Raw genomic sequence first — 24341 nt, 5'->3', positions numbered from 1 at the left:
CGTTTCGCATGCCTACTGCCACCTGCATGCCTGCTGTAGGGAAGTGTCTACTCAGATCTTTTGTCCGGTTTCTAATTGTTCATTTTTTCGTTGAGTTTTCAAAGTTCTTTGCATACTCTAGGTGACAGTTGTTAATCGGGTGTGTCTTTTACAAACATTTTCTCCAAGTCTGTGGTTTGTCTTCTTGTTCTCTTGATTTGTGTTTTGGAGAGCAGAAGTTTTTAAGTTTAAGAAAGTCCTGCTTATGAATTCTTTCATGACTATGCTGTTGGTGTTACACCTAAAAAGTCACTGCCGTACCCAAGGTCATCTAAGTTTTCTCTTATGCTATTTTCCAGAAGTTTTATAGTTTTCCATTTTCCATTTAGGCCTATAATTGGTTTGAAGTTAATTTTTGTGCAGGGTGTAGAGTCTGTGTCTAGATTGTTTTCTCTTTGCACATGGATGTCCAGTTGTTCCAGCTCCATTTGTTTAAATGAGTATCTTTGCTCCATTGTATTGCCTTGGCCCCTCAGTCAAAAATCAGCTAAAATTTATGTGGGTCTATTTCTGGGCTCTCTATTCTGTTCCACTGATCTCTTTGTTCTTTTACCAATATCACACTGATTACCATAGCTTTATTTTTTTTTTCAGTTTATTTATTTGAGACAGAGGAAGTTGGGGAGGGGAAGAGAGAGAGACAGAGAGAGAAAGAGAGAATTCCAAGAAGGCTCTGCACTGTCAATGCAGAGGCTGATTCAGGGCTCCAACTCATGAACCATGAGACTGTGACCTAAGGCATAATCAAGAGTTAGATGCTTAACTGACTGAGCCACCCAGGTGCCCCAATTACTATAGCTTTAGAGTAAATCTCAAAGTCAGGTAGTGTCACTCCTCTGACTTTGTTCTCCTTCAATACTCTGTTGGCTGTTCTGGGTGCTTTGTATCGCCACATAAACTTTAGAATCAGTTTGTCAATATCTACAAAATGACTTGATGGGATTTTGATTGGGGTTGTGTTGAATCAATAGCTCAATTTAGAAAGAAATGACATCTTAAAAATATGGAGTCTTCTTACATGAACAGGAAATGTCCCTCCATTTATTCATTTCTTCTTTGATATATTTATTCTGTTTTGTTTTATTCCTCATGTAGATCTTGTATATATTTTGTTAGATTTATGCCTAAGTATTTTATTTTTGGAGGTGCTAATGTAAGTGGCATTATATTTTTAACTCCAAATCACCCTTGTTCATTGCTGTTATCTAGGAAAGTGACGACTTCTATACACTAACCTTGTATCTTGCAACCTTGCTATAATCGTTTCTTAGTTCCAGGAGTTTTTTGTCAATTCTTTTGGAATTTCTACAAGGATGATCGTGTCATCTGTGAACAAAGACAGTTATATTTTTTCCTTCCCAATGGATAACTTTCATTTCTCTTTCTTATCTTATTGAATTAGCTTGGACTTCTAGTACAAGGATGAAAAATAGTGGAGTCAGGGGATATCTTTACCTTGTTCCAGATTTTAGTGGGAAAGGTTTGGGGTCCCACCATTAGTATGAGGATAGTTAAAGGTGTTTTGCTCTTTATCAAGTTGAGGGAGTTCTTCTGTATTTCTAGCTTACTGAGAGTTTTTATCATGAATGGACATTTGATTTTGTCAGATGCTTTTTTTTTTTTTTTCCATCTAGTGAGATGATCGTGTGATTTTTTTCCCCTCTAGCCTATTGATGGTGTGGATTACACTAATTGATTTTTGATTGTTGCACCAACCCTCATACCTGGTGTAAATTTCATTGGGACACAGTGTACAACTCTTTTCATACATTGCTGGATTCAGTTTTTAAATATTTTCTTGAGGATTTCTGCATCTATGTGCGTAAGAGTTTGGTATTAGGATAAATGCTGGCCACGTACAATTATGTTAGAAAGTATTCCCTCTGCCTCTGTTTTCTGGAAGAGAGTGTAAAAAAAAAACTGGTACGATTTCCTCCTTAAATGTTTGATAGAATTCACCCGTGAACCCAAGTGAGCTGGTGCTTTCTATTTTAAAACATTATTGTTTATTCAACTTCTTTAATAGAGATAAATCTATTCAAATTCTCTATTTCTTTTTGTGTGAGTTTTGGTAAAATGTGCCTTTCAAGAAATTGGTCCATTTCATCTAAGTTATCAAATTTGTGGGAATAGAGTCATTCGTTATATTCCTTTGCTGTCCTTTTAACACCCATGGGATCTGTAATGATGTCCCTTCTTTTGGTTCTGATGTTAGTGATTGGTGTGCTCTGTTTTCTTCCTTCCTTCCTAGTCAGTCTGGCTAGAGACTTACTGATTTTAAAGATTTTTTCAAAGAGCCAGCTTTCAGTTCTGTTGATTTTCTCTATTAATTTCCTGATATCAATTTCACTGATTTCTGCTCTAATATTTTTATTAATAAAAATTAGTAGGTCTATGCTCAAAATGCTTACTTGGCATGCCCTCTTAGACTCCACATGCCCAAAACTGAGTTCCTAATATCCTTCCTACAAGCCTCTCTAGAACTAACTCCTCTTAGGTTATGACAACTCTGTTCTCACAGTGACTGAGAACAAAAACCCTAATACCATCTTTGACTCCTCTCCTTTTCTTACATCCCTCATCCCACTTGTCAGCAGCCTCCATTACCTCTGTCTTCAACAAATATACACATATACAGATTCTCAGCACTTCTTACCACCCCCATTGCTCCCACTGTGGCCTGAACTACTATCACCTCTCTCTGAGTTTATGACAACTAGCCATCATGCTTCTCCTTTGTCAACATGACAGCCAGAGAGAAACAAACACGGTCAGAACACGACCCTCCCCAAACCTGTGGCTCCTGGTATAATGCAGAGTGAGAGTCAACGTCCTTTCCCACACCCCCTGAGCTGTCACCCCCTTCATCGCCCCACCTTGACCAGTCAGCCACTGTGATGCTGGGCCCCTAAATGCTCCTCAGACACAGCAGGTCCTCTCTGGCCCAGCCTCAAGGTTGTACACTCAACATTCCCTATGCAGGGAAGGCTCTTGCCCAGAAAGACACACAGTTTGCTCTCTCATCTCCTTCAGGCCTTGACTCCCTGACAGCCTTTCCAAAATGAAAACTGCCACCTCTTGCTCCCAGCTCTTGCCCCTTCCCTGCCTTGCTTTTTCCATGACATGTACTACCACATGACATTCTCTGTTGCTTTGTTTACTATCTGTCTCTCTCATTAAATGTGAGCTCCATGAGAAGCAGGGCTTTTACGTCTTCAGTCCACTGGTGAACCCTCCCCCTCCAAGCCTACAATAGCACCAGGCATACCACACAGGCTCCAGAAACGTGTTGAAAGAGTATAATTAGACTAAGATGCTAAAGTCTCCTCTTTAATCTTCACAGTTGCCTCCCAATCAAGTGTTTCACCTTTCTCTCTGCATTTATATATTATGAATAGGTATTTTATTTTTACAGAAATGAAATCAAGCAAACTCTGTGATTCTTCAGTTTTCTTTTTTTCACCAAAAGTCATGTCTTCTCCATCTTTCCATGTCAGCATATATAGATCTGCCACAGGATGATGGAGCATTTAAATACAAAATCCCCAGATTGTGTAGGATAATTCATGTGGTAATAACAGAATTTTTTTATCTGGTTGAATCTTGGCTCCCATGTTTAGACAGGTCATTACCACATCTTGAACGGACCAGGCTTTCTGCAGCCAGCCAGGAGAGACACAAAGGGCCCCCAGAGCTGGCGAGCTGCTGAGTTTTACCCAGATTTCTTGTATTTTGTTCTGTGCGCCCAAAACTGCACGTCTGACATGTCTCTGGATTGTGGCATCCAGTGGGAGCATAGAACAATTCTGAAAGAGGTGATGGTGCTGTTTGCTATAGCATCGTTCACATCTCATTGCTTCAAAAGAGCAAAGGCTATTTAAAACACTGCCGCCCACTGACACAGGGTATCTGGGTTTGAAGACTCCTACGAAACTGGCTTTGCAATGTTCCCAGTTGAGAAACTCAAACCCTATTTGGTTTCACACATTCTGTTTTGAATTTTGTAAGTTATTCTATTTGGTTCTCATGTTGAAGGAGTTATAACAACCTTAGGTCAAAATATTTAAGGTTCCTACTCAGACTCAGAACATAATCTTTAGAAGACATAGCTAAGGGCAGGGCTGAATCCCAGTGGCTCATGCGGAGAGCGGGCAGCCACTGCGCTCCTTCTGGCCCTGCTGGTGGCTGCCTGAGAGGAGGTCAGAGGCTGGAGCAGCCGGGAAACGAATGACAGCAGATCCCAGACACCAGAGCCAGTGCCCCAGCCACACTCAATACTCGGCCAATCACCCAACTTTCTGTCTGACCATCAAAGATGCCCCAGCTTTTAATATGTTAAAAATACTTCTAGGCACATCTGTTAGCCTAACATAGTTTCGAATCTAAAATTAACAACCACAATTCACTGCTTTTATTTAGACCTAGAGTTAAAACTATAGGGATTGTACACTTCCGTTATTCTTTTTCAAAGGTTTTTAATCCAACTGTCTATCAGAGAAGAACAGAGTTGTCCTCCTTCTGAGGAGAGTGAACCAGGGTGGCCACAAAGACTCCCCAGACCACCAGTCTGTAAAATGGCCATGTGGCTGAGAGCCAGAAGGGGCAAAGATGGCCACCTGCCATTCCCTGGAAGCCAGCAGACATGTTTCTTCCAAATTACAAGCAGGTGGACAGAAGAGAAAAAAGAGAACACCCATACCATTTTGAGAGTCTGAAGGAGGCAGAGGGGTAGTCAAAAACTTTTTTTTAAAGTTTATTTATTATTCTGAGAGAGAGAGAGAGAGAGCGAGAGAAAGAGAGAGAGCAGGGGAGCAGCAGAAAGAGAGAGAGAGAGAGAGAGAGAGAGAGAGAGAGAGAGAGAGAATCCCAAACAGGCTCTGGGCTGTCAGCACAGAGCCCAATGAGGGGCTTAAGCTCACAAACTGTGAGATCATGATCTGAGCTGAAACCAAGAGTCAGATGCTTAACTGACTGGGCCACTCAGCTGCCCCAAAACTTTTTAAATTTAATGCAAGTAAGAACGTAAGCTATCAGTGTCTGGTTTGACCTCAGCATATCTGGGGCCCACACTGACTTCCGGGTTGTGCTGGGGCTAAAAGCCCCAGCCCAAGAAGGTTTGCTTGGATGGCATGGATTAGGCTGCCTCCTTCCTGCTTCTTTCCACTCAGGAACACAGCAGCTTCTAGGTGCCTCCACTGACACCTTCTGCTCCTCCAGACATGAAGCTAACTCTGGGATAAAGATGGGGGGCAGACACCCAAGAGCGCCAAGGCCTAGCAGGAAAACACACTGCCCACCTGCGGGAGCCCAGCACCAGCCCACATGTCCCCTTACTCAGCAATTTGCCATGCACGTGTCCTTATCTTTCCCGTCACTCAGGAAGGCTGCCAGAGGCTTCCTGTCCTCTCCCTCAGATCACTCTGAGAAGACGGCAAGGGACCTAGGATTCTTCTGGACCCACACCAGATAATCTAAGTTGCAAAACCCTAACACAAGCTCATGATCAGGAAACATTTCTTGGGAACGGAGTGACTGATGTATGCCAGGCACTGTATTAAGCCCTTCGCAAAGATTATCTCATGATAATCTCAGCTCTGTGAGAGGTACTATTACTAGCCCCAATTTTGTAGACAAGAAAACAGTAGAGAGATGAAGGGTCTTGCGCAAGGCAGAGTCTGCACAGCAAATTACACATAAACACACATAAATTCCTCTCGGTGTGTTCTGTTTTCTTTTTGGATTAACTAAACCGCAGGGCCCAAACTATACAGTTGAGTCCCACATGTGACATGTGACACTTTAAAGCAGGCAAAGTGTAATGTCCTCCACGTTTCTAATGTCCCCAGTACATCAGCAATGGTGCAGACAATTCCTTCTTCCTGTGCTTACACACAGGAACAGAGACACAGATTTCCATCTCTATGTGTTGAATGGGGAGGGACTCACCACACACAATGGTGTGGTTGTGCGGTCCTGGCCTGGGTGCTAAGCCGCCTCACTGTGCTCTGACCGCTGCCTCTGAGAGGCCCGCGTGGCTGGTGAAGGCTATAGCACATCCATCAGGGTTAAGGAAGGCCTTCCTCCTCCTGCTGTCTCAGTAAGCCTTACACTTGAACAAAGGTCCCCTGGTCATCAGTCACTTGAAGCTGGAGCAACGGAGCATAGCAGCACGTGCTTTTCTGCGGCACAACAAATTCACGTTAGATGTCCCATGATTTTGTTCTGTCCTATTGGCTTCCCCCGAGCTCATTCACATGTTTGAAGGGAGTGGAACGTGACTTGCAAATAAACCCCTCTCTCCTCAGCAGGAAGACCTCCTTCCCGCTCCTCACTCCATCCCAAAGGGTTCACGGGTGCTGGCCAGGTGGATAAGTTGCTCCGAGAGTGTGAAGAGCTGTTCTGGGAACATGGATCCTAACCCTTAGCTTTCCCCTTACTCCAGAGAGACATTTCAATTGTCTGAAGCAGTGTCCTGATTATGCAAGCAAAGCAGGTTGATCTAGAGACTGTCCATGCACCGCGATCCCTTACCCTTTGCCAATATTTTGGCTGTTTAATCACATTTACATCTGTTCCTCAACTTTACAAAGGTTGTGCCACTTTAATTTAAATTTTTAAATATAAGATGCAGTTTAAATTCAGAATGGGTGTCAGAAACTATTTTACGTTTCTTTCAACAAAGATGGAGGACACGGGGCTCCCAGGAGCTCCTCGGCAGCACAGTGGGGAAAGTGTGGGGGTCTGAGCTGGGCCTTGGCACACAGGCAAGAAAGGATTTCAGTAGAGGCCAGGGGGCTGTGGAGGACGCTGCTTTCTATATGTGACTCCATGACTCCAACCAATGATGCCTTTGGGGCCTAACCATGGCTTAGTAGCGTGATTTCTATACTACAGAGCTTTCTGAGTTCCAGCTGTGGCTACATCTCCCCCTGATAGTGGGAACGGCCATGGGAAAAACTAAATATCACAATGGCAGTGAGCACTGACCCCCTGCAGTGGGAGACTGACTCCCCCGACACAGAGCTGGTGGCTCACGTGGCACAGGTAGGGTGAGGGCTTCAGGAGTTGCCACTGGAGGGTCCACACAGTAGAAGGGAGACAGGACCTAAGCGCAAATGACAGGAGGTCAAGAGAGGGCTCTAGGCAAAGGGACCAGGGCCGGTGAGGGGTGGGGAGGAGAGGGAAGTGTGCCCAACGTGTGGAGAGGAAGTAGAGAGCAAGGGGATGCTAGGGCTGAGCAGGACCATGAACATGGAAGCTTCTGAAAGCACTAGTTAAAACAGCATGCACAAGCGCTCCCCTCGCACTGCTAATTTTTTAAGCACATCTTTTGCATAATTAAAGGTTAGCTGAGTGATCACAAATTCCAGATTAGTGGGATCTAGTGTCTGAGGTTGTATTGTGTTTTAAATGGATCAGAAAGCACAGCCTGCCCAGTGACGCATGCTACTGTAGTTGGGTTTTCTGAGCCATTCTTAAGAGTCTTCACATGCTAAAGAGAAGGATGGTTTCCAGCCAATTACAGATTTTCAGGAAAACAGGCAACATGACACATCACCTATAGCACATAAAATAACTAAAGGGTATTAACATCAATAAAGAAAAGGAGTGGCACACAGACCATCACAGCAATTTTCGGAAAAGAAACAAATGTTAGTCTTCAGGTCTTCAAGGTAAGCACTATACCTCAGGTAAAAACAAAACCAAGATTAATGTCTCACCAGGTGCAAAGACCGTCTGGCTTAACTATTTATTTTTGGCAGAAGTCTTATGCTCCTGAAGAGAACAAATCTCTAATGACTGTCAGGGTTTAGCTTGTAGTCTTAGTTCTGAGGGGTGGGAGTGGTGCAGAACAGGAAGAGCTGGCTTGGCAGCAGTTCTTCTGGAAAACATCTTGGGGTTGTAATGAGCTTTATTTGAGTCTATGATATGACACAGGCGCTAGAAAATCCAGCATAATTTTGGCCGTATTGACAGTAAGATAATGTTTGGACGATGAAGAAAATCATACTGACGAGTCCTACCCTGGGGCTGTCAGTGCTGCGCACATCCAAAGTATGGGGATAATTCTGGCAAACCAGAGCCACCAAGAGGCCTAGGGACCCAGTGGGGAGGGAATCAGACGCCATCTCACCCTAGAATCTGCATAGGATGAGCATGTCTGACCTGAACCAGGGAGGTCTAAAAGAAGGTAACGATAGTTCTCAAAGGTACACAGGGAAGCTGAAGGAGAGGGAATAGAAATAATTCTGTGCTGCTTTGAGGGTATTACTGTAACCAGGGGGTAGACATGAAGTTAGAGAGATATCAACTTCCATAGACTATGACAGAACATAAGTAAAACTGCATGACAGAGGAGTAGGGTGGCAGTCTGGGGGAAGCAGCAGGAAGGTGGGTAGGACGATGTTACGGTGTCGTGTGGCCAAGCCTCACAGTGTATCCTACACCATTCTGAGGGAAAATGCTTCATGGGCAGGTTCTGCCACTGCGGTAGACTATCTGCAAAGGCAGCAGCCATAATCCTTTCCATCTCTGTCCAGGCTACTCCATCCACTAGTTGGTGGGGTCCACTTCCCCCTCCCTTGAATCAGGGCTGGCATTGATTTGCTTTCATCAATAAACATGGAGGAAGTGGTCTTAAGAAGCCTGGCGGCTTCTCCTTTCATTTTCTTGGACTCTCATAGCAATATAAGGAAGCTTGGCTGGACTACTGAATGAGGATCGGCCATGTGGAGAAAGGGAGAAGGATAGAAGAGAGGGACCTAGTCATTCTAGCCAGCCCTGGTGACATGCCAGTCACATGAGTGGAGACTTCTTGGATATTCCAGGCCCAGTGGACTTCCCAGCTGAACCAAGCCTCATAAGTGATCCTGGTCAACTCCACGGGAAACAGAAAAACCACCCAGCTGAGTGCAGCTAGCCCACAGAATCATATCAAATAAGAAGTTGTTTTAAGCCACTAGTTTTGTCATGATCTGTTCTACAGCAATGGAGAGCTGAAATAGTCAGTCAAGGTGGCCATATTTTGTGCTTCCTGGGCACAGTGGATTGAAGCAGATAGAGAACCTGCTCCAAGCAGAACTTAATACAAGAGGAGGCTTATACCTTTAGGATCACAGGTCTGGATGTGAAAGGAAAGGGTAGCCTCAGCTGATCAGATTTCCTCTCCTTGGATTTGAACTAGGAAATACAAACAGATTGAGGAAGTGGAATAAAACCTTCTAAGGTTCAATCAGGGCCAAACCAAGACAATACCAAGTCACAGGGCAGCAGACACTACAAGGGAGCAGGAGGGCAGAGTAGATGACCGCCGGCCCCTGGGGAAGAGCTGCCCCAAGAGCTGCTGGGCTTCCTGACCGCCCTTTACTCCTGTGAGGCTGGTGCACTGCTTTTGGTCTCAGAGCTCCCTGTCCCTTCACGGTCCTCCCACGGGCCAGCGCCTCTCGCCCCTCCTCTGTGAGCTAACCTGCGGGAGTTCTGCCTCTTACAACCAAAACAGGGCTCCTCTACCTTGAGATTCCACCATCTCAGGAATGGTAATAAAGAGAAACAATAAAAATTATCACCAGTACAGTGAGTGTTTTAGCAAATGAAAAATAAAGGGAGAGAAACCTTTTGATGAAGCTGGTGGGTGGAAAATGTTAACAGGATATCCTTCCCACATTTCTGGTGAAATGAGCAAAAAAGAATAAAACTGGCAAACACACACACACACACACACACACACACACACACACACGCAGCAAACCAAGGGGTATGACATAATTTAATAAACTTCTGGAATTCACAGAATTTACAGTGGCAATTCATAAAAGTCCTGAAAAATTTAAGAGGCCAATCAAACCGGAAAGGCACAAACTGAATGTCCTTTGACTTCTGCTTGAGGCAGCAGAAAAGAGGATGGGGCAGAGGGTGAGAAGAAAGCGGTGGCCTGGGACAAGTGAGGAACAGGGCTAACACACACACACAGAAACCTGGACACGATATATTGAACAATGATGTTCTGACGGTGCAAACAGTGAGCCCTGAGGGAAGACATACAAACGGGGGTCCGGCTCCCTTTGTGGAGGGGTTTCAGAGGTGAAGCGGCTGGGGTGTGAGGGGCGGAGCGGTGGGGGCTCTTAAACAGCTACTGCCCATAACTGGTTCGGGATGACGGAGGATTTGAGGAGCACCCAGAGGAGAGAAGTGGGAAGCTGGATGGCGTTAATGGCAGAGTGGACAGTGTAGAAGATACAGCAATACTGCCTGAAGCTGTAGAAATAATAGAAACCATTAAAAAAAAATTAAAAATACGAAAGACCTAAAAAGAAATGAATAGTGGATCTGTCAGTTTGGGGAAAATATCAAGCAGTATATATGTATACTTGAGAGTTAAAGAAGGAAGACAGAAAGGGTAAGACTGAAAAAAGATTTAAAGAAAAAAAGGACTAAAAAATTTTCCAAATTTGATGGAAACTATAAATCCACATAGAGAAGAATCTCAACAAACCCAAAGCAGAAGAAACATGAAGAAAATCAGACTAAGGCCCATCACAGTTTTTTTAAAGGCTTAAAAAAAAAAAAAGAGAGAGAGAGAGAGAGAGAGAGAAATATAAACAAAAAGAAGGCCAACCTCTCTGCATTTACTATTCTGGCTAAACTGACAACAGCAAATGTTGACATGGATGTGGAGTAACTGGAACCCTCATTACACTGTCGGGGGGATGCTAAATGGAACAGTTTAGGAAGTAGCTTGGCAATTTCTTATAAAGTCTGACATGCACTTACCACATGACCCAGTAACTGCGCTCATAGGTGTTTATCCAAGAAAATAAGAATATGTCCACATAAAGATCTGCATATGAATGTTCCCTACAGCTTTATTCACAACAGCTAGAAACTAGAAACAACCCGAATGTCCATGAACTAGTGAACGTATAAACAAAGAGTAACACACCCATAAAACAGAATACTACTCATCAATAAAAAGGAATGGACTACTGAAACATCTCACTTTGGATGAGTACCAAAAGCATTATGCCACATGAGAGACGCCAGGCATAAAGACTACATACTAGATAACTCCCATTTATATAACAATCTGGAGCAGGCAAAACTATACACAGAAGTCAGCTCAGTGGTCGGCAAGCTGGTGGGGGGGGTTGCAGAGGGGCACGAGGGAATTTTGGGGGTGAAAGAAATGCTCTATCACCCCTGTGGTGGGGTTGCATGACAATATGCATATATCAAAATTCGTCGAGTTGTACAGTTAAAATGGGTCGACCTTATCTTACGTAAACTGTACCTCGATACTGACCAAGAAGAGGGAAGGATGCTGACTATCTAAGAGAAGTGAGGTCTTGAGGGAGGGCTCCTGAATTAAAGCAGCAGTCAGAAACCTGTGGAAACGGATCACGCCTCCTCCCAGTTATGCAGCAGAAACCCTAGAACAGGACATTGACAAACTCTGAGAAAGCTGGGTCCAAGTATCCAAAGACTGGCAATGACCCCAGCTAAGATTTATCTCCTCACAGCCCTTTCCTCAGGCGATGGATAGTGGTGACCATGAGCTAATTTAAATATTGAACTTATACCAAACAACATGGGAGTCATCATCTTGGGGCCAGATGGGAATATTTAAAACTGGAAAATGGAAAAATTACAATATGCCTAAGCCCCCACCCCGGAATATTAGTGGGTAGAGACTCTCCTCTTTCATAGCAGAAGGTTGACCAACCGGCCTTATAATTGAAATGTGTAGCTTAAAAGAAAAAAAAAAAAAAAAGCAAAATGACTCCTATTTTTTTTCATAATCTTTTTTCTCAACCTCAGAGATATCTCATAGGAAATAAATGCCTCTCACAGTAAAAACTGTTAGTAGTTCATTTAGCTTCTTTATGGTTTATTTTTCTTCTGTTAAATAAAGAAAAGTGAAATGGCACATTTTAAAAATTTTTAAAAAGAGCAGTTACAGTAGGCGTCTATCTACCGGCATACGTTCTTTCACAATATCTTAGACAGTAGCTCTTGTCAGATGTACCAGTAAGAAAGAAAATCACTGCCAGTTTAACTAGGATACAATGTGCGATGCCATGGACCAGAAGATACATACCAATTTCAAAGATTTTTGATGTCAAAAATAGAAAAAAGAAGGATGACTCAGAATCAATAAAATATATCTCCATCCATCCGTATGCATATAAAATGGTGGGTAAAATAAGGTCACCTACATTTAATAATAGTTATTTCCTGGAGGGTTTGAAGTCATTTTAAAACTTTTATCTTTTTTACATTAAAAAAAGTTCTGTATGATGAAGACATATTTAGAAAAACGAATGATTTTTTTTATTCACAATAAAAAAATGGTTGGAAGTAAATATGCCAAGGTATCAACAGTAGATCTTTCTGGGTGTGGTGACCACAGCTGATATTTCTTCTTTGTTTATTTCTGTATTCTAAAGCAATTCTTAAAACTGAAAAACTAGGGGCGCCTGGGTGGCTTAGTCGGTTAAGCGTCCGACTTTCGCTTAGGTCATGATCTCGCGGTTCGTGGGTTCGAGCCCCACGTCGGGCTCTGTGCTGACTGCCAGCTCAGAGCCTGGAGCCTGTTTCAGTCTGTGACTCCCTCTCTCTCTGACCCTCCCCTGCTCACGCTGTCTCTCTCCCTCCTAGAAATAAATAAAACATTAAAAAAAAAAATTGAAAAACTAAACAAAGGAGGCAAAACATCCCTAAGAACTGGGATGAATGTCCTTAGATGAAAGGAATTTATGGCAGGAGGCTTCCTCTTAGGGTGACCAATCGTTCTTGGTTTGCCCTGATTTTCACATGGAAGTTCTATGTCCCAGGATGATTGGTACCCTGTCTACTTTCTTGTTCAAATTAGTGGGAGAAAATCGCTTCTTGGCCTTTTGGCTAAGATCAAGTGCAAATTAGTGGGAGAAGATATTTTTGATTTTGCTCCAGAGCAGAGGTATTCCATGGTTTTAGGGCACCTCAGGATCCCCCCCCATGGAACCTGTTCAACAAGCAGATTCCTGCATGCTACCTCTAGAGATTCTGATCCAGATTCCAAGGTTGAGCTTGAGAGACCACGTTTTTAAGCACCTGAGGAAATTCCTTCAGGCCTCACAGCCGCAAGGCTCCTTCAGCATGTCTTCCTGTCCTCTTTCTCACTTTTTCTCCATATCCAGTACCATCAGAAACCTTCCCCCAGCCTCTGTGCCCAACATGAGGGCGCTGCTGCCTCTGGCCCACTGCACTTAGCCCTGGAGGGCTGCCACCTCATCAAGCTCAGCACAAAAAACAGGTGGTCAGAGGAATCCAAAGGATCCGATTCCCTCCTGTCAGCAAAAGGCTGGTAGCTCAACTCAGACCCAAACTCAAGTCCAAAGGGGGACTGATTCTCATAAACAAGGTTAAAACTTGTGAAATACCCACAGATGGAAAAAGCCCTTCCGTTATATGGAAATGACACACAGATCTCTCCAGTTCTTCCCCATTCTGTGCCCAGGTTCTACCATCTAGGACAAATGTGCCGGAAATTTTTAAAAGATCTATTACCTTGTCCTACACATTAGTTCCCATATGAACATAGGTCTGAGGTGTTAATTCTCTCTCCTGGACGTAATTCAAAAGAAAATAGGTTTCCTCAGTGTAGCTATTTGGTTCAATTACTTATTTTGAAAATCTGGTGTATTGCTTTATGTCGGCTGTTTTTCATTAATATGTGCTCCTGGCTCCCATTTTCCATGGCTCTTAGCCAAGAGCATCTCAGACTTGCATGCGCATGGGAGCCCCCTGGGATCTTGTGAAAATGCAGATCTGTACATGTGCGTTCAGGAGATCTGGAGTGGGGCCTGGGAGTCTGCATTTTGAGCAGGCTCCCAGGTGGTACCCAGGCCGCTGGTTGCTAGACCACCAACGCGTAGCGAAGACAGCTGACAGGTGGCAGTTTGGTCGCTAGGACTGTATAACAAAGTAAAAGAAAATGAGCATTTGCTCTCTCACAGGGCTTATACGACTGTGTTACCTTTCCCTTGAGATTTATAGGAAATCTGTAGAGTACCCATACCTCTGGGTGGGAGTGAGTCAGTCAACAAGTTATAAAGCCAAATTCCTTTTCTTTGTAAATTCTTCTATCTGCTTTTTCCTTAAATGCAAACTATTGAAATTAACTTCTAAGCAGAAGATTGAGAGATTACCAAAAAAAAGCACATGTGAAGGGTGGAAGTATTTTAAGAAGTCAAGAAAATGATTTTAATTATAAAAATGAGTAGAGGTTTAACGTGAGAAAATGCAAGTTGGCCAGCTTGCAAGGGTGACTTTTTATTAAATCAGAAAACTGTTGTCAGCTGCAGGAATGGATCTTTTAAGTTGAGGGAAAACAAGGAAATTAAAAGGGGCAGTTGTGATAATGTCTTTACGGTGTTGGCTTCAAGGGAGCACAAAGTTCGAAGGGTGAATACCGGATAATAATTTTACATTTAGCTATCCAAGATCCAGAGTGAAATACTGTGTCTCTGTTATGGTTATTCAAGTTCCCAAACACGGAGGAGCAGAAAAGTAAAAACCTCTGAGACAAAACTCAAAAAGGTTTCAAGGTACATACATGGTATGATTTTAAAAACTGATGTCCTACTATGCACAGCACAGAGAAAAGGCAGAGAGAACGCACAGCAAAAAGGCCAGCAGCAACTGCCGCTGATTGGTGGGGCTATGTTTGTCTTGCCTTATTTCTATATTGATAGTTTCAACAATGATAATGTACTACTTTTATAATAAAAAAATAATTAAAAAATTTTAAATGGTCATGCTGAGTTAGGAAGGAAAGAGGGAAGGAGGAAAACAGATTTTCCTCGAAGGAAAATGTCAAAGGGCAATTCTTTTACAGATTTCTTTTATTTATGCCCTACGCAATTCTTTCCTATTTTTGTCCTGGGATCATATTAATATTAAGGCCACGATTATACCTGAAAGTATTAAATGGGATTTGAGTAATTAGAATCTAAATTCCCAATCATTCCTCTGTAATCATATTTTCTATTTCACATATAGCAACTGACATGTATAAACTTGACCATGCTTCAAGGACAGAACTCAAGGTCCTTTCCCTTCCTATCAGAATCCACTATGTGCCGGCCATGACAGCCCCATGTTCTCTCTCCAAGAGGCGCCAGCCAGCTGTCAGGCCTGCAAGCTCTCCCGAGGGCCGAGTTCTCCCTGGACTGCTGTGACCGTGCTATCGCCTCAGTGGCTGATAACGCACAATGTAGGATATGTTATACTAAAAGGAAGAAACATGCTGAGAAAGACTGCAGAATCGCAGCTTGGCCACATACCTTTAAGATGGTGATATTCCAGGTAAAGCTCTCCACTGCTTTTTGTAGTTTTCGTTCCTTCAAACCTTCCTTGGTGCCGATGCTGTGCAAGTGTTCATGGAATTCCATGGCTGAAAGAAAGAGACAAAGTAGTTTACTTCCCCATCCAACCCATGGGAATGAACTGGCAGTGCTCATGTCTCCAGGTATAGCTGAAAGAATTCCAGTCTCCAGTGGACTTTCAGAAATGTGCCTATTTAAGAATGTGATAATTGGCTTGCCTGGGTGGCTCAGTCAGTTAAGTGTCTGACTCTTGATCTCAGCTCATGATCTCAAGGTTCCTGAATTCGAGCCCCACATCAGGCTCTGTGCTGATGGTGTGAAGCCTGCTTGGGATCCTCTTTCTCCCTCTCTCTGCCCCTCCCCTGTTTGTGCTCTTTCTCTAAAAAAAAAAAATATAAACTAAAAAAAAAAAAAAAAAAAAAAAAAAATTAAAAAATGTGATAATTGTAGGGAAACACTGAAAAAAATTCACATGGTCTTAATAAGGCTTAAGGCATCTTAAAAGCCAGCAGCAATCATTCCTCATGGTTTTGAAGGGCAAACAGGGCACATATGATCATTCTCAGTCCTATTTTAGAGATGAAGAATCCGAGGTTCTGCAAAGGGGAGAGATGGAAGGCTGTGGAGGCAGCAAGAGGGAGAGCACCAGAGCCCAGGTTATTTGGAGCCTCAGAGGGCAGATTTCAGTTCCTCTGAGGACACAAAGTTGGCAACTGGAGATAAAATGAACTCCACATGAGGATCACTGTTGTCAGTGCAGAGCCTGCTTTGGATCCTCTGCCTCCCTCTCTCTGCCCTTCCCCTGCTCACTCTTATGTGTTCTCTCTCTCAAAAATAATAAACATTAAAAAAAAAAGACTACATGATTCCTAAGGCAAACCTCATATCAAAGTGTGCTCAGGTAGGTCTTGCTTCCTCCCGGTGTCCTGTACCCTGACCCCTCCCTCCCCTACACATTTTTTGTAGTTTTTAATTTACCTTTCTCCTGTATTGTTCTCCTCGAAAATACAAGCAACTGTGTACACATAGCCATGGCCTTCCCTTTCTTGCACAAGAAATTCCTGTACTTGGTTTTTGTTTTCTGTACACTGTTCAGAAGTACACTGTTCTGCATCTTGGTTTCTGTTTTTTCCTCATATAAGTACACACACAGTAGAGATCACTCGTGTCAGTGTGTATAGCTCATCTCCACTCTTTTTTTTCACAACTACATGGACTCCTTGAGGGGATGAACCAGCATTCACTTAACCAGTCCCCTACTGATGGACAATGGGTTGTTCTGAAAGCATCTGCGGTTACAAGTAATGTGGAGCAGTCGTGATCTTTACAAGACATTTCCTTTGTTCCTTTGTGCCTGTTTACTGTTGAGTTGGGCATTCCAATTTCTAATGTCCTTCCTGTGCAACACCATTTCAAAGTAACTCTTTATTTATTAGTGTCTTTTAACAGTAAGCAAAAGCTGACACATGATAAATATGTTAAGCTGCCAATTTATTAGTCTTTTTTTCTTTTCTTCCCCCTCACCAAATAGGAACAAAGGTTCTAATTCCTATCTTGCTAATAAGGCTTAAGAACATAACTGGTTTCAAGAAAGAACAGTAAAACTCATTACATTGTCTAGAAAGCTCCTACACTAATTTCTCTCCTTTCTTCCAAATTCTCTTTTGCCACTGATGGTACCTGAGAACATCCCAACTTGATTAACTAACCCCCATCCATCGTGATGCTGGTAACCTGGCTCATACATTGGGCTTCATCCCATATCACTAATTCTGATTTTCACTGAATGTGCTTAGCTGCAACAAATAAACAAACACACACAGACACACACACAAACCCTCAAAGATCCAACCATGAACAGGAAGCAATCTTGTTCTAAATAAAGCCCAGGATTTTTGCTAGTGCATTTAACTGTGTCATATGTTTTTCTTTTTTCCCCTGGGACACCCCTTGGATAGTGCTGTGATGACTAAGACCCACTTCTTAGAGCATGACCAGGGGAAGCCTGAGTGGGGAGACCTTGATATGTTGGCTTTTCTGTTAATATTTAATGCTGGATTTCAATACTGGTTTGTCTGAGCCCAATGCCCCATGGTTTTCCAACTACCATGAGTTATTTCCAATCAAGAGTCATATGCTATGGTTATGTGTATCCAATAATTATGCTGTGAGGCAGAGCACCTAAGGGCTGATGCACATGCACTGACCCAGTTCTTAGGGAAGACAGAGGGAGAGTGAATGAGATTATGCATTTGAACTGGGTCAGTCCATATATAACAAGGAAATCTAATTATATTATATATCAATTGCATTATTCCCTTGATATTAAGTTATCAGGAAATCTATTCTAACATGTTGCAGGAGGTCTTTTAGTTCTTTTACATCAACTCTGAGTATGAAGAGCTTGTCTGGGTTAGATGTTAAGTAACTTTCTCCCTATTTTCCAAATTATTTTCCGCAAAGAAACATTAGCCCAATGACAAGGTTTCTTATTGTAAAAGCACTATTTCTTCTCCATCCGGAAGTTGTACCATTCTGTCTAAAGAGCAGAGTGAGACTTAAAGTCACTGGTGAAAAATCAAATAAGCCAAACTTTTAAGACTAATAATTTACCATCTCTCCCACTCCTACCTCAACCCCCACAAGGGAGCCAAATTGTTTCTGTTTTCTAGAGGCACCTGGGTGGCTCAGTCAGTTAAGCCTCTGACTTTGGCTCAGGTCATGATCTCCTGGTTTGTGGGTTCAGCCCCACATTGGACTCTGTGCTGACAGCTCAGAGCCTGGAATCTGCTTCAGATTCTGTATCTTGCTCTTTTTCTCTACCTCTCTCTCAAAAATGAATAAACATTAAAAAAAATTAAAACTCCTCTTCTTTAATTACAGTTTGAGGGGAGTTGGGGAGGAGCTAGGGGAAGGTGGAGAGACCGGGGGCTCCCACTGTGGGGGTGAAGATGGAGTGTGCAGGGGGTATGGAGAAGAGCCCTGGGTAGGCAAGGAGCTGTTGTGAATCTGTGACTACAGTTGAATGGAGATGTCAGGGGTAAGAACGCTTTCACAGTCATCTAGAGAATGTGTGGCCTCCATTGCCGGAAAGGCTGTGATGAGGGATAGAGGGGATCGTGTCAAAGGAACACAGGGCAGACTTCACAAAGCAGTCATCCACATGCTAGGGAGCAGGTCCCAAACTTGGGTGTACAACACAAGTCACTGGAGGTGCGTGTTTAAAATGCAGAGTCTTGGGGCACCTGGGTGGCTCAGTCGGTTGAGTGTCCGACTTTGGCTCAGGTCATGATCTCAGGGTTCATGGGTTTGAGCCCCGCGTTGGGCTCTGTGCGGACAGTTAGCTCAGAGCCTGGAGCCTGTTTTGGATTTTGTGTGTTCTTTCTCTCTGACCCTCCCCTGCTCACACTGCGTCTCTCTCTCTCACTAATAAAGAAAACATTTAAAAAAATTAAAATGCAGAGTCTCTGCATCTCCGTCAGGATCCTAGTCAGAAGATCTGGGCTAGGCCCAGACCCGGATATTCTTAGCAAGTACCCCAGAAGATTTCCATGCAAGAGGGCTGGCGATGGGGCACCTGGGTGGCTCAGTTGATTGAGTGTCCAACTCATGATTTTGGCTCAGGATGTGATGTCACAATTTGAGAGTTCAAACCCTCCATTGGGCTCTACACTGACAGCATGGAGCCTGCTTGAGATTCTCTCTCTGGCCCTCTTCTGCTTGCATATGTGTGCTCTCTCTCTCTCTCTCTCTCTCTCTGTTTCTCAAAATAAATAAATATATATATATATTTTAAAATCTTAAATTTAAATTAAAAAAAAAAAAGAGAGAGATCACTGCAAGGAAAACCAGGTTCAGAGGATAAGGAGATGAGATTGAGAGACAGCAGGGTATGATGAAGATGGACAGTGTGTCCAGCATGTATCAGAGGGCCATGATTGGAGAGGCATTTCAGAAAACTGAAAAACTATGATACTATCGACTCTATCTCTCCTGAAGGAAGCGGGGGAGGGAGGGTGGAAGGCAGATGAGAGATGTGGCAGGCACCACAGTCTAGACTCTATCTTTTTTTTTTCTTTTGTAATGACAGGATATAAAAGGTCTCATCATTTTAGATAACGGAAGTAATTCTTGAGGCTTGAAGTAACAACACTAATTGGTCAGAGAACAACATTTACTGATTACAAACCGTGTGTAGGTCATCTGATGATATGCTGTGTTGAGTCCTATTAAAACCCATCATTTAAATTTGTAAACCCATGACTTACACCCATTACTGATTATTCTGTAAAAAACTACAGACTTCTACAGATATGGGGAGTAAACTGAAGGAAGGGAACTAGTGCTTATATTGTCAACTCACTGACAGCTCTTTCATAAAGTATTGATAGTTCTGTTCTGGAACACAATGGCAAGTTCAGTGGCATCACTATAGCCAATGGGACAACAGCATTAAAATGATGTGAAAACACATAACAATTGGTGCTTTTTATATCAATGCCAAAATGAAGCCTGTAGGAAGACCATCAGGGTAGGATTTCTGTAGCAGGAAACATGCACTGGGCACGGGAGATTTAGTAGGCCTATCAGGTCTATGTATTAGACTGTAGAAATTTTACAGAACAAGTTACAAACAGCTGGTAATTTAAGACTAGATTGTTTAATCTTATATAATAGACTAAAAATTGTTAAAATCAGCCACATTCAAATTTCCAAAAACATGAGGAATTCCATTCTGTGTTCTCACTTAAGCAACTGGATAGAAAATGAGAAGGTAATATGTCCCACGGTAGAGTTGACTGCCCTCGAACCTCCTATAAAATTGTAAGCAGTTATATTGGAAAGTTACGTAACAAGGTGGACAGGGAGTCCTTCATCATCTCCTGCTCTTTATCTCCGCTAGCCTTAGTGTTCTAAATGTGGTAATGAGAACGCTGGCCTCTGATCGAAGAAAGGCTATCAGCTCAACTATTCTCCGCAGACATGTACCAGACGGAGCCCGGGACGCAGAGCATGCCAGCACCCAGCACAGCGCAACCGCATTTGAGGCTGCGGGCTGGGCCTCAGGCTGCCCGCGCCTCCTCTGACCTTGTTTAGGAACAAGAGCTGGCCACTTGCGGTAGCTGTTCTACCTGCAGAGGTTAGTTCTACATCCTGCCTTCTTATTAACTATACTATTAACCAAACTGACATGCAATCACACAAAGTAACTATCCAGTATATTTGCACGTTCCTTGTTTACCAGTTAGCAGTGTGTCTTTTATCTTCCTGTCTATATTACTGGTATTTTAGAGTTAAAGTCCCTCCACTCAGGGTCGGGGGAGGAAGAGCACTGTTCATTTACATAGGTGGAGTGCTTAGAAGCAGCCCTCAGCAGGCTTTTAGCTTAAGTGAAGCCTTTAGGATTCTGAAAAGGATAAGAAGATGCAGGAGAACCATCAAATCAGCTGTCACTCCCTCAGCAGACACCACAGAGGGCCACCCACACACACAGGCCAATCTGGGGGCGGGGCGGGGGGGGGGGGAGGGAGGTGTGCCCCAGTCAGCTTTCTGCAGGAACTGTGTCTTTACCTGGGACATTAAGGGCTGAGATCGAGGGCTTGCCAGCTCTAAAACACAAGAATTTCTCATTGATCAGTTGTAGGTAAAACAAAAACCAACCTATATGCTTCTGAAAATAATTAGAATTTTATTGATCCTGAAAAATTTCTTTTGTGACCATCTGCAAAATCAATACCTACACGTTTCTAAATTGCAGATTTATGACAAGAGAGTTCTAATAATCTTAGAAAACACAGCTCTCGGCTCCTGCGGCCTGAGCACTGCTGGTGGACGTTGCTCCCAGACAGGCACAGGTCACAGGTTCTTGGTTGCATTGCTCCTGCTGCTTAGTGACAAGAATTCTCACTGTGAAAACAATCTTCATGTTCAAATACAGAAACCAGCCCAACAGTAAAGAGGGAATAAGAAGTGGGCTTGTTTTGTTTTTTGTTTGTTTGTTTTTAGGAACAAATTGTATTTTTCTGTATATTTCCAGAATCTTCCAAATACTCTGCCAACATTTTTATCTTCAATTTGTATATTTTAGACCCATGTGTAGTTGTTCACATTACCTTGCATTTTTTTCTATTAGTAATGTCCCATTTACATGTCTGATTTACACTAAATGGCATTATAAAAGCCTCAAATAAAGCATTGTCTGGTTAACATTTACGACATTTGGACCAACTATTAAGGTAGGGGAAGGGAACAGCATTCCTTGATTCCACCAGGATGTTCTCACCCAAGCAAGACAAGAGGTTACAATTAATTCTGGCCAAAGAAAGGGAAATCTTTCTAAGTTTTACTCAGCTTCATATGAAAACCAATACTACTTGGTTAAATCGTCCTTTGAAAGTAGGCCACGCTACACAACTGCAATGGGCTATATTGTTTAACAGTCAAAATACATGGTGTGTTTAAAGGCAGTAAAGTTTGAAGGCTATGAGCATATGTTATACAAATCCAATGAAGTATATGGACACATGGACCAATGCCTAGGGGAAATGATGTCCAGAAAGCAGCAAATGATCATGTCTCATGCACAGACCTGGCTGGCCTGCTCTGACTTACTCTTTTGTCAAGAGGACTGCCTTTGAGCCTTGGCTACTCTGTGCCAAAGAACCTACAATTAGGTTCTTGACTCCATGACCCCAAGTTTCTGTTCCCACAGAAAAGATGTGAGTTATTTTTCTTTAGGAATATTAACCAAGAAGAAAATCTGCTCAAATTCCTTGGTGGTAATGAACTTGAGAATTTAGGAAATGAATAGCTGGTCATCAAACAGCAGAGAGAGAACAAACAGAAAACCCATAAATTTCTATGAGAGTAAGTTTGGTTCTGATCTAAGGGAATGGAAGACAAAGGCCCTGTGAACAAAGAATAGGGCCATGTGTCCACGGTGGGGACTGCATAAATCATTTAATCCTTCAATTTATAGCTATAATATTAAATTTTAAAAATTGGTATGGCCACACAAAACACATGATTTGTTTTTTATGTAAAAAACTACATTTTGGAAAGTTGCCGCTTCTTCCTATGTCATCTCTTAAAAATCTAAACAGCTAAGATTTTATTTTAAATATATATGAAGCCATTGGCTTCACATAATTTTCCAATTATTATTTCAAAATATTTTACAACCTAAATATTTTAAAGACTTTCTTTTTGGAGGGGCTTAAAGCTTAATAACCAAAGATAAAATATAAAGCTGACAGATTAAGTATCATGTTTTGTAAAAATGAATAAGTGATGGTAAATTTTCCAGGATGATACATTCACATTAACTGAGCACATAAGTATAACTGAGAAGAATGGGATATTGTGGAGCTTCTACTGAGTTTCCTGCTTCCCACCACAGTTAAACTTACATGAAAACCAAATAGCCATAAAAATAAAATTTTAAAAAATATGATATATGCAATAAATACAAAGATATGATGAAAGAGGCTTTTGCTCAGAAAGGAAAGGAGACTTGGTCAAAAACATGGCATCATATCCTCTTTGCTCTAAATGAACGCCATTTCCTCTTGCCAAACAGAAAGCAGATGACCTTTCAAACATTCTGGTTAGGATTTTGTCTACTGATCTAAATGATAGGAATCTAAAATACACCATGTAACACAAGGCTAAGTATTTTTAGAAATGAATATAGTTAAAAAAAATACTCCTAAGAGAGACATATTGATCTTAAACTTATACACTTAAAGACTAGTTTTTCAACTGAAAATTTATTTTGCTGCCCTAAAATCCTCTTTTATCACAAACATATCCAGTGCAAAAATATATTTTTATGTGTTGAAAATAGAAACCAGCCACAAGCGAAGGGTAAAATCTGTCCAACAGTGACAAAAGAAATATATATTCATATTTTATTTCAAATTTCCCAAATTAGGTGTAGTGAGATATTTCCTGGAAGATGGAATTCTACATAACACAGGTCTATTTGGGACCTCACTCAAAAGGATGACTTATCAACAGTATCAAAAATACCTTAACATAACACGGTCTGCACATGTCTTGTGGCACAACATCAGAGTATCTTGAAAACAAAATATGGTTATCGGATTATTTTTCCAACTAATTTACATACAGCACCTGTTAAAAATCACAGCCTTTGTAAACTAGATGCTCTGTCCTCGAATCCCAGGGGTCTGAAGTTTGTGTATGCTCCTGACGTGAGGGCGCGTTTGTACCATAATCCCCATGGGGACACGGAAAAATGCCTAATTATTTTTCATATAGTTCCAGTTGGTAGTCTCTTTTTCTTGGCCTTCTTTCCAATCTTGGCATTAACGAAAGCTAAATTATTTTAAGATGGATTTTTGAGCTGTTAAATCCCGTTCCACCTGAGGTGGAAGAGATAAACCAGGTCTCTTAAATATATCCATGAAACCCAGATGGATGGCAAGATCTCGGAATGCCAAACCCACAGCAGTACAATTTGTGAATGGATTGCATGAGGGAGGTTTTCCTTCCTCTGCCATCCCGCTCCATCTGGGTAAATCGAGGTGAGAGGAAGTTGCATAACTTTCAGTCCTTTGTGGAAGGCAAGCGCCATGTCACCATCCTAAATGCACGGCCACGTGCTGCACTTGGGGTGGGGCCACAGGAGCACAGGATGTGTTTAGCAGGACCTTCCCCATTCATTTCGCTAAGGTATAAAAAGGCCTCTTCATCCCCATTAAACTCAAAGACTAGTGTTTTTTTTGTGTGTGTTTGTTTGTTTTTGTTTTTAATACGTAGGGCATCTTTGTCTGGATTGCCACTAGAAAGTTGGATCCTTCCCACTACCACAGCTTGGCGCGATCACCATAACACATCAGGCTGCGTCACTTTACCCTGTCCCTGTCTCCCTTGCTTTTTATATCTCTTCTTAGCTAAATTTTTGAGTAGATA

At 42.4% G+C, this 24341-nt stretch overlaps 1 protein-coding gene across 1 annotated transcript in view; it reads right to left on the bottom strand.

Moving 5' to 3' along the window:
* The window catches only part of PLCL2 (phospholipase C like 2), a 187512-nt gene that overhangs the window by 3724 nt on the left and 159447 nt on the right, over positions 1 to 24341 (bottom strand). The window contains exon 5 of the mRNA XM_039250599.1: positions 15363 to 15472. Within this exon, the coding sequence (XP_039106530.1) occupies positions 15363 to 15472 (110 nt within the window). The remainder of the gene's footprint in view (positions 1 to 15362; positions 15473 to 24341) is intronic.

The sequence above is a fragment of the Hyaena hyaena genome, unplaced genomic scaffold (assembly GCF_003009895.1).
Source record: "Hyaena hyaena isolate Hyena2069 unplaced genomic scaffold, ASM300989v1 scaffold_375, whole genome shotgun sequence".
NCBI classification, from domain to species: domain Eukaryota; kingdom Metazoa; phylum Chordata; class Mammalia; order Carnivora; family Hyaenidae; genus Hyaena; species Hyaena hyaena.
The sequence above is the reverse complement of the archived record's forward strand: the minus strand, read 5'-3'. Positions and strand labels throughout refer to the sequence as shown.